This window comes from Rhinatrema bivittatum, chromosome 11 (genome assembly GCF_901001135.1).
Source record: "Rhinatrema bivittatum chromosome 11, aRhiBiv1.1, whole genome shotgun sequence".
NCBI lineage: Eukaryota > Metazoa > Chordata > Amphibia > Gymnophiona > Rhinatrematidae > Rhinatrema > Rhinatrema bivittatum.
The window spans coordinates 76398679-76414193 of NC_042625.1; the positions used below are offsets into that span (position 1 = coordinate 76398679).

The following is a 15515-nucleotide window of genomic DNA, read 5'->3' on the forward strand; positions in this document are numbered from 1 at the left end:
GTCCCCTACTGTGCAGTAATAACATTGTTCTCTGGACATCAGCTGAAAACGTTTAAAAAAAAAAAAAGAAGATACCAGATTAAAAATACAGTGAGAATGTGAACAGCCATGGTACTGCGGTCTTCCATCTTAAACCAGATTAAATGCGCGCGCACACACACACATACACACACGTATTCCCCTAACCTGATCTGAGTTCTGCACGAAACGTTGGCCTCACCTGCTGCAGAAACATATGCACGGATTCGGGGCTGATGACGGCTCCAGGTGCTGCCTGGCTCAAGATGATCTTGTCCGGGCTGGGCGCCAGGTTTGGGCTCGGCTGCGAATTGACAGGTATCTGCGCCGATGGCTGAGGAGGTGGCGGTGGCGGCTGCTGCTGTACATTCAGCTGAAGCTGAGGGGGGGCCTGTGGCTGGGAGGCTGCTTGGACAGCAAGTATGGAGGGCTGCTCTGCGCCGGACAGTAGATTCGTGCCGGGGGCTATCAGTTGCTGCTGCTGCTGCTGCACGAGGCTCGGGCTCTGGCTGCTACCGGCTGTGGAGGCTTGGATGCTGACTGCTTGACTCAGGTTTTCAGTTGTATTCAGCATGGTTACCTGGCTAGGTAGCGTGACTCCTTGAATAACAGTCTGCCCAGCCTGGCTGAGGGCGCCGCTTGTCAACGAAGCTGCCGCGGAAGGTTGGCTCTGAGTGCTCAAACTATTTGCCAGAGACACGGGCATCTGGAACAAAGCCGGCTGCCCAACTTGGCTAGACTGCAGCTGTATAGGTGTGGAGAGAATGTGAGCTGTGCCATGAGCATTTTGTGATGTGAGGACCTGCCCCAGGTTGAGCTGGCTGGCAATGTTCTGGTTGGTGAGGATTTGGGCAGGCAGCGCTTGATTTATCAGCTGCCCACCTGGACCCTGGCTAGTAATAATGTGGGCCTGGCCACTAGGGTGCGAAGTTGCTAGGATCTGTCCCCCCATGTTGGTTTGCAAGGCAGAAAGCTGCTGGGGAATCTGCACAGCGGAGGCTCCCGCCAGCTGTCCTGGGAGGAGGAACTGGTTCTGCCCCTGCAACATGGCCTGGGGGACATGCTGCGCTGGGATGACAATGCTGCTCCCTTGGTTTAACAGGTGGAGACTCATAGCCTTGTTAAGGGCCTGCTGCTGAGGCGGTGGCTGCTTGAACATGTTTGCCGGGAGACCTGGTGGGAAGCCGGAGAGCACCACATTCTGGCTGCCTTTCCCTGCCATGAAAGTCAAGTTTTGCTGGGATTTCGGCTGCTGTAGGGTAGTCTCATTTTGGATGGTCAGGGTGGTATTATTGGGGCCAAAGGGTTTGGGGGTGATTTGGAAAAGCCTTGGTTGAAGGACCCCTGCTGGCTTAGGCTGGATGGGTGTTGGTGTTCGGTGAATGATGACATTCTGTGCCTGCACCAGAGGGTTATTTAAGTTGGAGGTGACCGTTAGAGACTGGGTACACTGTGCTGACGACACGTTTCCGAACATGGAGCTCCCGTTCAGAGCTGTGGTGGCCACAGTAGGCAGGTTCTTCTGGATGACCAGCCCGGCATTCTGCTGAGGCACTCCTGCGGATGCCAGAGTGACCTGTTGCTGGTCTGGAGCTGTCTGGGTTAGGTAGCTTCCCACCGGCATGGTGGCCACCTGACTCTGCTGGACCTGTTTGGCAATGAGCTGCTGAGTTGATTGGTTGATAGCCATCACCTGCTGCCCAACCACCTGAATCTGCCCAATTCCCAAAGCGCCACCTGGGCTCCCATTCGGAAGCCCCTGGAGACCAGATATGGGCTGGATGGTGACATTCCCCAGACCGACTGGTTGGAGGAAAGGCTGCACGCTGATGGCCTTGTTCACAACGTCCGTGCCCACTGATTGCTGCACCAGAGCCTGGTGGGTCAGCACAGCTGGCTGCTGCAGCCCAATCAGATCTGCCCCACTGGAGAAGATCTGTGGTGTGCCATCGGATGTGGCCTGCACCACGGGCTGCAGCGTGGGCAGTTGGAAGGAGCCCAAGTCCAGCTCTGCCTCGGCCTCCAGCGTCTGCTCTGTAATGTTGGCTTCCTGCAGGCTCTGCTGGAGAATGTCGCAGGGCTGGTCTGTGCTCGTAAGGTTGGCCCCGCCCCCCGAGGGTGACCCAAGAATGTCATCTTCTAAGAAGTCAAGGTCCACACTTGCCGTGGGCTGGTTTTGTTCGGTGTTTAAGTGGTTGCCAGAAGGTTCTTGTACATGCAGCTGCAACAATAAAAAAAGGTTATATTATAGCCATGAACATGTTCAGTATAAACAAAGACAGGCAGACTGAGCAGTTCATGTGAAAGAGAACAGAGCTGCAAAACAAATAAAATGTTCTTATCCCACTGCTGCCACCATTCTCACCATGTGACCTTCAGCAGGGTCATGTATCTTTTTGAGCTCAAACACATCGTAAACCTTTGAAAGTCTTTAAAAGCAACTAATGGATCTCACACCTGATGAAGTGGACTCTTGTCCTCCAAATCTTATGTTTCAATAAATCTATTAATCTACAAGATATCACCAGCCTATATTGTTTTTGATAGTTCGACTAACATGGCTGCCCCTCTGGAGCTTTAAAACCATGTGATTTTCACAATATAGCCCCCCTATGCATAATCATCACCATAAAAACAATCAGCAGGGATGGAAATATATTTGGAAAACTTAGGAGCAGAGAATATTTTTCCTTACTTTTTTTTTTTTTTTAAATTGTTTCTATACTGCTCGTTATTTTGCTTGGCTTTTTGTTCCTATTTTGCTCTTTTTCAGTTTAGTTTTGTATTTTTTGCTTTTCTGAATTTTAGGTACCAGGTGACCTAGCTCCTGGTAGTTTTCCAGCCCTGACTATATGTATTAGTATTTATTTTTCTTGATTTACCACTATTCTATGGTCCCATCCAAGTGGTTTAAAAATTATTGGCTGAAGTTTATAAAACAATCAATTATTAAAACTGTTATAAATTTCCAAATATAATACAATGCAAGAATGAAAAAAAATCCACAATATATAATCAAGTTTTAAAAACAAAACAACATTATAGCCGATAAAATTAACTGTCCATATATATGTAAATATTAATTAAACTATGTGAGAAATCTAGATAGGAGTTCTCTTGCACATTTAGAGGGTAATTTTATAACGGCCTCAGCAGGGCTGAAGTCCGCATGTAGAAAGTACCCGCAGGTTTCAGCTCTATTTTCCAAAGCGAACTTACCCTTGATGCCTGCTTGGAAACAAGGTATAAATGTATATTTATGCACATATTTTCCAAAATAAAAAATACGCGCCTAAACAATTTCCCTGCCCCAACGCTGCCTCTTCAAGGTCACAAGTACTTTTTTCACATAACCCCCCCCCCCCCCCCCCCGGAGTAATTTTCAAAAACCATGTTTTTGACACAGAAATGCTTTTGAAAATCACCCCCTTAGAGAGCAATTTTCAAAAGTAATTTGAATAAGTGGTATTTGCCTGGCATAAATCGGCTGTCAAAAAATTGGCCTCCCTCCGTGGAGTCTTTTAGAGGCAGCCAGTTCACCCAGTGAATTGGTATTTCCCCCTGCCCAGGGCTTTGGAAATTGCCGTCGTACAGAACTGCATGCTCCATTGTTTGCCACAGTTAGGACAGGGGGAATTGGAAGTTGAGTGGTGCCTGGCATAAATAGATTTAAAAAAAAAACAAACCCCAGAGTCAAAAGAACGCAGGAGCCCATGCTGATTTTCTTGTGGAATGGTTGTGACTTTTTTTTCCTTTATTTCGTTTATGACTGTCTTTCCCCTAATTTTGATGGACTGAAATGGTAGATGGATTAATTAAGTGGGTTTCTTTGGCATCTGTTTTCTTTTTTTGATTTCTGTATTGGTATTTTTTTGGTTCTGTCACTTTTCTTGACAAGATGTAATTTCTTGCTATTTAACTGCATGCCAATAAAGTTAAAAAAAAAAAAAAGTGGTACAAGCTTTTGGGTGGGAGTGTAGAAATAAATGTCATTGTGGTGATATACCTGTGCCAGAAGCCTCAAAAGAAAAGGGAAGGTCAAGCATCACTCACCGACAGCAGTGTTTGGATACATTCTCAGATATAGCGTGGGGTGGGGTGGGGGTGAGGTACGTTTCCTAGCCTGGGGCTGATATCGCTGCACTTCCCCAGCTAAGGCCACAAAAGCGGCAATCTTCCTGCAGGGGGGGTCAAGCTTCTACTGCTGACATCATGGAGACCCTTAGGCTAGAGCAGGGTAAGCAGGCCAAGCCAGCAGGGTCTTCATCCGCGGACTTAATCTGTGTTATGGGGGGGGGGGGGGGGGGAACCCCAGAGACTTACCCCAGCACCCACGAAGAATGCACTCGCTGCATCTCCTGTGTTATCCAGGAGCTCGTCACTGTCAATCTGCAATGATAAACAGATTAATGTAACTGTACAGAAAAAGCAGGAAAGAGGGAGGAGGCAGTGGCAGGAAGAGAAAGGATGGACAGAAAAAGAAAAAAAAAAGGAGAGAGGAATTCAGACAATAATGATTTTCCAGTTCAACCCTCAGGTAAAAAGATTGTAACATAAGTGTAAGATGGGTGGAATACGTCCTCTGCTGATGACAGATGAATGAAGGTTGATTAGTTAATTACTCTAATGAACAGTAAGAGAGCAGTTGAATTTAAGCTAAATGCACACATACAAAGGATATTTGGGATGCAACTTTGACATCAGAATATCCAAGTGCTGCACCATCACATGCGATGTCAACTTACCTTGTCAGATCCATGTAAAAAATCATTCAGTGCCTGAGGATCGCTGTCAAAAAATAAAAATGAAATATAATAATAAAATAAAGTGTGTGAGAGCATCTCCAGGGAGAGGAAGGTTTTGCTTTGCTAGAGAACTGTGAAACACAAGCTCTGTGCTTAATTATTTAGTCTTGCAACACAATTACAACTAGAAAGTGCCTTACAATATAAATATCCGATAGTGACCAAACATCCTGCCTCATGCTCTAAAAAGTGTTGCCATGGTCTTGCATTACAACCTGGCCATGAGAAATCTGCCCCCTTCTCTCCGTCCCACCATCTACACCTCCACAGCCTATTTCCCCATAGCTATCCATCCCCTACCTCCACAGCCTTCTCTATCCTCAACCACCCACTCCCTATTCCCAAATCCTTCTCTCCCTCTCACACATCCAACCTATTGGCACCCTCCCGCCATCGTCCTCTCTCTTCACCCACCTCTCTTCTGCCTGCTCTACCTCCACCCATACAGCTTTCTCTCCCCAACCCATCCATTTACCTCCAATCTTCTGTTCCCCCATGCCCCAACCCTCCATACCTTTCTCTATCCCTCCCAGTCACCCATACCCCCTCAACCTTCTGTTCTCCACCCACCCCTACCTCTCTGCAACTTTCTCTCCATCTACTGTTGCACTGGCCCCTCTCAGGGCTGCACCTCCCCCACTGGCTGTTTTGGCCCTGCTCTTCCTGCCAGCCCCACCACACTCTTCCATACTGCCACACACTTGCTTCTAGGTGGCATGGTGACCTAGCCCTGCTTATGGCTAGGATACAGCCTATGGAAAAGACAGGCCCTCCTAGACAGAAATGATGCCCCTCCCCCCTGCACCCCAAAGGCATGCAGTGCTAAAATAATCCATTGCATAATGCTATTTCAACATTATTTGAAGTTTCAGAAGTTGGGCAAAACATTGCTCTTTAACACTTTAGGCAAGTGGCAATTGAGGAGGTGAAGATGGTGAGTAGGAACAATTTGTCTAATTTTCATCTGCTTATATATTGCTGTATTTTAGTATTGTCCCTTGCTCTGATGCTATAAGATTAAGCGTGCGTAATCAAGTGCAGTCAATAAACAAATAGACCACCTATTTTCTGCTTTGGGATGTGTGGCTTTATACTAAATATGGAACGGGCAGAGTGGAGCGAGCAGGTCCATTTCATTGTCAATGTTTATGACTACAGGCTCCTCTCTACATGATGCAGGGCATCCATTTTTGTGAGGAATCTGCTGTCTTGTTAGGGACACAAGGGCATATTAATGCCTGAAATCCACAGGAAGCTACTTTGAGCGCATCAATACCAAGCCCCTGACCCTATAGCCCTCTTCAGCCTGGTGGCTACACGGCCTTCAATGGAGGCTATCTTGCAACTTGACTGGCCTAGGAAGTCCTGCATGAGCTTGGTGGTGGTACAGTCATTGATGAAAACCAAGGGGCAACAGGTGTCCTCTGTTTGCTGCCTGGCGGACTGCCCTTTCCTTCCATAATCACAGGCCCAGGCCTGGAACCCACAGTAACTTTTCTCCAATTTGATTTGATTTGTTTATACCTTGCCTTTCCAGTGCATATTGGGAAGGATGGAAACTGGGCTCCTGAACCAGACTAGCTGGGTATACTGGGATGGAATCTTAGTTACTGTGCAAGGGCAATAGCTAGCAGTCAGATTGAGGGCCCGTGACTGCAGGGCTCCAGAGGGACTCCTGGCCAAGAATTGTCGCTGCAATGACCGGAGGATATAAAATAGAAGAAAAAACCCCAAGGTAACGGCAAATGAAGGCTTATGGTGCAGTAGCCCAGGTTAGGCTAGTTTCACTTCAAATGTTTTCCCCCCCCAAGGGAAAAAAATCCTGGAAGAAAACTTTTTTTTTTTTTTTTTTTTTTTAATTAACCTACAATACCTGAATGAAATCTGCTTTGAAGTGCCAAAAAGCAGATTATAAATCAAATAAATAAATAGTAGGTGGAAACTGTTGAGTCGGGGGAAAAAAAAGGTCATAGTAATGGACAAAGCAATACTATGCTCTCTTCTATTCAAACCAAAAAATTAGATTTTCTTACCCTTCCCCCAATTTCTATGAGTAACCACATAGGCCTTATTGTTTTTCATCACAAATTCCTCCAGGGCTCACCAGAAGAATCATAAGAATCTGCTTACGGCCGTGCTAATCACTTTGACAATACATGTGCTGCCGTTACCAGCCCGGTCCCTGAGAGCTCCAGCTGTCCTCAGCTCACCTCGGGGATTCTAACAAAAGTGCAAAGTTTTTCTCTCCCGGCCTACGCTCTGCTTTCTCTCTCGCTGGGACTAATGAGCATATTTATTACATGCAGGGGGCCTTCCCAGCTTAAAGGAGAGACGTGGAGAGGACGCAGCTCAGCGCACCAGCTCCAGCTTCTCTTCTATCTTAGACGTGCACAGAGCTTTCTATTAACGTGGATAAACAAATGGTAACGGACCGCTCCTCTGTTAAAGCTCTTCGCAAGGACCGTTTGTGAAACCCGTGCTACTTACCAAATTACATCTAGCAAGCACCGACCATCTTCATCATCCATGTCAACTGGAGAGAAACAGAAAAAGGACAGAAACCACATGAGATGCAGAGAAGTGCAACGCTGTCAACTCCCACAGCAAACCGGGGACAACACCAGCCTCACCATCTCGTGTCTCGGGGGTTATCAGTGAGTAGCCAATCACCACCACCTCATCAGGTCCCCTTCATGCAATTAGGGTCACTGCTTAGTATAACCAGGTCATATCCCTTTGTGCCTCAGGACTATTAGTGGATAACACACGCCCAATCACAACACTAATCCGTCTCGTACAACGTTATCATGATATCTAATAGCGTTCCATTTCTCAGGATTGCCACACAATATATTCTGTTGCCCAATCTAGTCTCCTCCTGTGTTTCATGAGTACCAGGCAGTGCACCCGGTCTCTACTGATCTAGTCCCCCCTTCTGGTATTTAGAATTGCCAGGCAGCACACTGAATTACTGCCCGATCCTGCGCCTTCTCAAGTGCCTGGTATACCTGGCGGCCTGCCCCAAACCCCATCCCTTTTCCTGTCTCAGGATGCACGGTTCTTTGGGTAGTATCGGTAATAGCCAGCACACCCCAGCACCGCCCAATAGGCTCACCCCCGCTCTGCATCTCTCTGCCTCAGATACAGTAGCCCTCCCCACTCCCATTCAACACAAGTAAACCCTGCAGGAACAGCTTAAAAATTAGTTCCACGTCATTAGCTATTTTTCTTACGATGGTTTTAGTGCGACTCATGTTATGATCATTGCTCCCTGCTACATAAAAGCATTGATCTCCTTCTGAGGTTCACAAACCTTGCAGACTGTCAACATCTCAACTATGTACCGTATTGTGTGAGAAGGTAGAAAGTTAAGGATACAATTTTAACATTAGAATTGAATGAATTTCTCTCACTCTCCCAGGATATTTATTTTTAAATATTTTTGAGAGTTATTTTTGATTTATCTGAGAAAAGAAAAAGCAAGCCTGCGAGCGCGAAGAAGAGGTGAGAGAAGGATGAGTAAAAAAACAATGAAGGGTAAGGAGGGGGGAAATCGCACAGACCTCATAAGAGAACTACACATTTAATCTGTGGATTTTAACTTTGTTTTCTGACCAACTGCTCTTCTGTTCTGGACCTTCTTTGTCTGTAGAGTTGAGCCTTGCAGCTTTTTGTGCCTGTGAACACTAAACTGACCCCACACAAGCAACAAGCCCAGACAGCTTGGGAGGGAGGCCATCGTTCTGGGAATCCTGCTGGGAAGCTGGGCCTCCCCGGGCTTAACCGACAATTGCTTCTTCTTTATCTCCCAGAGTCCCAGAAAAGGGAGCGGGGAGAGACCCTTGTGACATCACCCAGAGTTGAGAAGAGTGGCTCACAGCCAGAAAACACATTTAAACGTCTTGCACTCCTAGGACGGAAGTGGGGGCAGAGAGCCTGTGCCGTGCGTCAGTGCCAACAAGCATCCCTGGCCCCTAGCAGTGCGCTCCTTGGCGCCAGCAAACAAAATATCACGTTTCAAAACACTGCTCCTTTCTCTTGGGTCCCTAACAAGCATCTCTGTCAACCTGCCCTACCCACCCCGCTCGAGGGGATGGTTTTCAACTGTATAAGCCTTAAGATCTTGGGCACTGCTAATTACTGAGGAACTCTCAGCCTGGGTCAGGCTCCTTCTCTGCAGACATGCAGTCCCCTTGCAAAGGCTAAGCCTGCCTGCACATGGACCTCGTGAGCTCTGCCGCTCAGGACTGCCCACGCTGCCCAGGCTACCGTCGCTCACTGTCTCTCGTTTGTAGCCACTTAACGAGCAACACCAGGTCACTTCTGAACTTCTGGCACAAGTGCGATGGAGCTTTTTTTTTTTTTTGGAAAGGTGAATGATGAATTTGCTCTGAAAACCGGGGGATCTGGCACGGGGCCACCGCTCTCCAGCCAGGAGTATCGGTTATCAAGGCAGGAAATGGAGAGCGGTTCTGGCTGAGTCCGACGCTGCAGCTGTGAGCCAGGAAAGGCTTCGTATTTATGTTTATTTGTGCAGCTCTCAAAAATAAATTGTCAAGAACATACTGAGACAGAAACGGGAGTATGTGCAGTAAAAATAAAACTAGATAATTAAAGGGGGAAAAAAAAAAAAAAAAAAGATCACATAAGCATAAACAAATTCATATAGTCCACAAAAAATGGGGGGGGGGGGGGGGGCGAGATCCAGGGGAATTAAGAAAAGGAAATTAGAAAAGATAAAGCAAATCAGGGCTTATTTATACAAACAGAGTAAATCTCTCAAACCCCTAATTTTAGGTTAAAAACCAACTTCTTGTGACAAGTCCAAACCGTGCTGAGGGTTCTTATCTCTCTAACGCCAGCACCAGATGATACTTCAGAATTAAGAAAAATGCCTCGGCTGATTGGGCTCGCTGAAGACGCATCTTTATTCAAATGTAAGTAAATGTTTACACAGACACCAAACAAACATTTCAGCGCTAAGAAAGTCAACCTCCTGGCCATCTTGTGCTAGTCTATAAAAATCAGGGAAATCCCAAATTCTACGGGTCGTGAAAGAGAGAGGCAAAATTCAGCTTCGGTCTTGCTAAAAAAAAAATAAAAGAAACCAACAGAACAGCCTTCGTGATGCCATCCCCAACCACCTCCATCCCCAGTCCACTCCCCACAACCACCCGGGAAGATCCAAATTGCCCATGGGAAGATCCAAATTGCCCACGGAAAGATGGCCTCCTCCATGTACTGCCCCATGCTGGTAAATACTGCAGCAGATTTTATTGATAGGATAGTCAGCTTCTATGTAGGCACTTTCAAGACCTCCAAGAGGTGCTCTTTAAACATATCTGCTGCAGATAAGATGGAAGGTTTGGAGAAATTCAAAAAGCGCAGGTTTAGGTACCTGACTTGATCTAGCAGCTCCAATGTGTGATATCCTGAATTAGGGCTCTACTGGAAACCTGCAAAACCCTAAGGTCTGCTGCCCCAGATCCAGCAGCTTTCCTGAATACTCTGGATTTGCGGCCTATATGCTAGAGGACAATCTGCTATTGCTCGAAAACAGTGGAACCCCAGTCATTCTAAAGTAATCACAGCAGATCAGATGGACACCAGTGTAATAACTTCTGACTTAAGAATGTTCTACTAGGACAGGCCTGGGTGAAGACAGGAAAACAAGCAAACCTAACCTACACACAACCTTCTCCCTAGTATCCTCCATTCACAGTAAAATATTAAATGACACCAGAAAAAGACACAAATGATCCATCGTGTCAGCCCAGCAGGGCTTTAACTGCTGCTCTGGGCAGGTTATTCCCATGCCTTCTGTTTAGGTTTGTAACTGCCTCTCGGTGCATATCACCCCAGTGCTTCACTAACTATGCTAGGGATTCTTTATATGTTTATCCCATACCTTCTTGAATTCTGGTACCATTTTTTTCCTCCACCACCTCTACTGGGAGGGCAATCCAGGTATCCACCATTCTTTCTGTGAAAAAATATTTTCTGATGTTGGTCCTGAGTCTAACTCCTTGGAGCTTCATATCATATCCCCTAGTTCCAGTACTTACTTTCCACACCCCAGAGATGCATGCAAGAAAGACTGACTCATTGCAATTCCAGAACACATCAGGTTCCCCAAGTTTCTCCCCAGCTCAGACATCAGCAGGGAAGACAGGAGAACCTGAGAAGCATCTCTTGCAGCAGCCAAGCCAACCACCACAGTTCCAGGCAACACTGGTGCTCTAGACACTACTCCTCCTCAATCTTGACTGGGTGCAGGAGGATGAGCTTCTTATGTTCTTATGATGTCAGGGTGCGTGGGCTGCTCCCACACCTTCTCTGGAAATGGAGACTCTACTTCATTTCAGCCCCAGTAGCACAGACAACAAATTGATCTATGACAGATTGTGCAGGGAGTAAGGGAGGTGAAGATTGTGAGGGATCCACACCATTGCCTTACAATTAAGGATCTTCGCAAAGACTGTTAAGCAAAAGTTCAGCAAAGTTCCAGGTACAGCTTATTTTATTTAAAAACAATAAGGAAGGCAAAGGCACGGTTTGAAAGAAGCTTGCTGTGGAAGTAAAAACTCATAATAAAAACTTTTTCAGGTACATTCAAAGCAAAAAGCCTGCAAAGGAGTCAGCTGGACCATTGGATGATAGAGGGGTAGAAGTGGCACTAAGGGAGGACAAGGCCATAGCAGAGAGATTAAATATACTGGGCCTGGTGAGATGCTCTCACCAGGCCCAGTATTCTTCATATGTATTTAATTTATAGTTTTTTTTTCCACTGTCTTTCTACTTCCTGGCTACCCTAGCCCCCCAAGTTCTATCTCCTTGTTATATGTAACTTTGCTTGCTTTGACCTACTTGTTATTTGATTACCTAATTATATAATTATTATTCGGTTATTTATTACATACTTAGACCCCTAGTTCCATGTAAACCGGTTTGATATGAATCCTTTTCATGAAGATCGGTATAGAAAAATGTTAAATAAATAAATAAATAAATTATTTGATTCAGTCTTTAATGAGGAAGATGTAAGACAGATACCCGTGCCAGAAGTGATATTCGAAGGTGTTGATTCAGAGGAACTGAAACAAATCTCAGAGAACCAGGAAGACGAATGGGCAAATTGACAAACTAAAGAGTGGCAAATCACTTGGACCAGATGGTATACATCCCAGAATGCTGAAAGAACTGAAATTGTAGACCTACTATTAGTAATCTGTAAACTATCATTAAAATCAGCTACAGTACATGAAGATTGGAGAGTGGCCAATGTAAGCCCAGTTTTTAAAAAGGGTTCAGAGGTGATACAGGTAACTACAGACCAGTGAGCCTGATGTCAGTGCTGGGAAAAATGGATGAAACTATTATAAAGAACAAAATGACTAAATATATAGATAGTCATAGTTTAATAAGACAAAACCAACATGGATTCAGCCCAAGGAAGGCTTGACTCATCTATCTGCTACATTTTTTTTGAAGGCGTGAATAAACATGTGGATAAAGGTGAGCCAGTTGATATAGTATATCTAGATTTTCAGAAAGCATTTGACAAAGTAACTCATGAGGAAGTTAAAAAGTCATGGGATACGAGGCAATGTTCTATTATGGACTGAGAACTCTGGTTAAAAGACAGAAAAGAGAGAATAGAGTTAAATGGACAATTTTCTCAATGGAGAAGGGTGAATAGTGAAGTGCCCCAGGGATCTGTACTAGGACTATTGTTTTCTTACATATTCATAAATGACCTAGAGATAGGAACAACAAGTGAGGTGATCAAATTTGCTGATGAAACAAAATTATTCAAAGCTGTTAAATCGCAAGAGGATTGTGAGAAACTGCAGGAGGACCTTGTGAGATTGGGCATCCAAATGGCATTTGCATTTAATGTGGACAAGTGCAAAGTGATGTACTTAGTGAGCCGCAACCCAAATTATAGCTACACAATGCAAGGTTCCACATTGGGCATCATCTCCCAGGAAAAGGATCTAGGCGTCACTGAGGATAATACGTTGAAGTCTTCTGCTCGGTGTGCAGCAGCGGCCAAGAAAGCAAATAGAATGCTAGAAATTATTATGAAAGGAATGAGAATAAAACAGAGAATATCATAATGCCTCTGTATCACTCCATGTTGAGACTGCACCTTGAGTATTGTGTGCAATTCTGATCACCGCAGCTCAAAGAAGATATAGCAGAATTAGAAAATGATACAGGAAATGGAACGATTCCCCTAGGAGGAAAGGCTAAAGAGATTAGGGCTCTTCAGCTTGCAGAAGAGACTAAAGGGAGAAATGATAGAGGTCTATAAAATAATAAGTGGATTGGAATGAGTAAATACAAATCAGTTGTTTATTCTTTCAAAATGTACAAAAGCTAGGGGACATACAATTAAATTACTAGATAAAACATTTAAGACAAAATAGGAGAAAATCTATATTTACATAAAAACAACAGACAAAAGAACATAAAATAAGACATAAAAGAAAACAACACTCTAGTTAAGGCACTGGAGGAAGTTAATCAAACCCATTGGTGAAGGTGTCTGCAATTAATTTTTCTCTCAGCAACACAATCGTGATACATCAACTTTTAAAATACAAATCATCTCTGAAGTAGTAGAATGATTTTCTTTTTCATAAAGTCTACATTAATGATTATTTATTTCAACAATCTAATTTCAACCAAGACTACCAACCAGACTCATGCAAAAGAGAGAATGAAATATCATCTGGCATCAACCATTATAATAGCAATATGAACCTACAATTAACAACACTAGAAGACCATCCCGAAGATGATTAAATACCAATACTGTTACCATAATCCTTTTCCCTTCATTTCCTTATGCTCCCTTTTTCACCACCAACCTCTCCTCGATCCCTTCTTCTCTCCCACTATTAATTTATGCAACTATGTTTTAATTGTTTATTCTCTGTTTGATTTTTGTAAACCGTTATGATGGCTGCACCGAATGACGGTATATAAAACTGAACAAATAAATAAATAGTTAAGAGTCCTGTGTCAGTGCATGAGGCCATAGATCAAGCTGAATAACATTATCTCGTTAAATGCAAGCGTGAATAAATGAGCTTTTAACTGTTTTCTAAACTGAGACAGGGATGATTCAGATTCAAGAACCTCTGGTAAAGAGTTCTAGAGGACTGGGCCAGCCATCCCATGATATCTATCCAGGGATTCAGCTGGTCTGATAAGTTTAGGAGATGAAGCATCAAGCAGATTACGAGTTGATGACCACACAGCATGGGGGAGACAAAATAATTTTAGAGCAGAGGGAAAACATTGAGGGGCAAGGCCGTTAATGGCTTTGAGAATCAATGGGATGATTTTAAATTCAATCCTCCAAGAAACTTGGAGCTTGGCACTCTCTACCGGCACTGCTTTCATGTTGCTGTTATTTTGGATCCTCACTACTGGGGAGAATTTTAAAGACATATAGGGTCTCTTGCTGCTGTTGAGGTGAATATAATTCATTGCTGAAGCATTCACAGCCACTAAGGGGAGCAGGAGTGAATTGTCACTCAGATATGGCACCAAGTCCCATGACTGCAGGATTCCAGAAGCCGCCCTGATGCATGGCCGCGGACCGAAGGACTTTTGCTGCAATGACCAGACTAAGAACGTGAGATATAAAATGGACTGGGGGGGAGGGGGGTGCAAAATCTCTTGGTATTTGTGAATGAAGGCTTATGGTGTCAACATCCCAGCACAGGTTACAACTGAACTGGAAGCCCAAAGGAGCAAAAGGGAACTGCCAGGTCACACTCCTCTCCCACCCCCACCAAATCATTGCAAAGCCAAGTTGCTATCAAAAGGCGCTTGGCTCCTCTTGGCCGTCACAATGGAAGGCGGCACTTCCACACAATCTGTCTGCAGCCAAATATGCAAGATCATGGGCAAGATAGCACAAATCATGTTGTGTTATTCCACAGACCAATTTTCTACATCTTCCGGCTCTTTAAAATGGGTTCCCATCTTTGACAGAGGAAGCAGGGCAGCATTGAGTAGTGTCCCATCTATTTCTGGCAAGTGAGCATACTCCCTGAAATCATGTTGTCGGTGCATGCTTGTATGCACATAAATATATATGTTAGGTATACTTGTGTTGGTATAGGACCATCAATAATCTGCTGTGAGTATTCATCAATAATATGCATCACCAGGCCTGCTTTCCACAAATGGGCTACAGCAAACTCCAAGATGTCATCAGTTAGCCAGAAAGCACAAGTCTGACCCAGACTAACACAGAACAATTGCCTACTAGCAGAAATGGCAGTAACCAAAGCCATAAGCACAATAGAGGAGCAAGGAACTGCACTCCAACTATTTAATCCAATCGTCCAAGGGAATGCAGTAATATTAAATCAGTCCCACACTTCAAATTCCATAGAGTCAAATCTTTATTTTGTCACGGCGGCATACTCCATTGTTTAGAGCAGCACATTTTCAACAAGAGGGGTCCCCCGACACGGACCCGTGTTTCACCAAACGCGGCTGCGTCGGGAAGGACAATAATTTTTTGCGGTATTCACATGCTATAAAACAAAAGAATTTAGATCAAATAAGAACAGGGACTGATACAAAAAATGGATCGAATATATATCTAACATAAATTTAAATATAACAAATGTTTACAGAGCTCAATACTTAAATATAATTTTCAAA

At 44.6% G+C, this 15515-nt stretch overlaps 1 protein-coding gene across 1 annotated transcript in view; it reads right to left on the bottom strand.

The window, feature by feature from the left end:
• BICRA (BRD4 interacting chromatin remodeling complex associated protein) overlaps positions 1-15515 on the bottom strand; it is a 117487-nt gene that overhangs the window by 33670 nt on the left and 68302 nt on the right. The window contains exons 2-5 of the mRNA XM_029620045.1: positions 7311-7356; positions 4764-4806; positions 4342-4407; positions 221-2239 (exon numbers count right to left, since the gene is read on the bottom strand). Of these exons, the coding sequence (XP_029475905.1) occupies positions 221-2239; positions 4342-4407; positions 4764-4806; positions 7311-7351 (2169 nt within the window). The 5' untranslated portion in view covers positions 7352-7356. The remainder of the gene's footprint in view (positions 1-220; positions 2240-4341; positions 4408-4763; positions 4807-7310; positions 7357-15515) is intronic.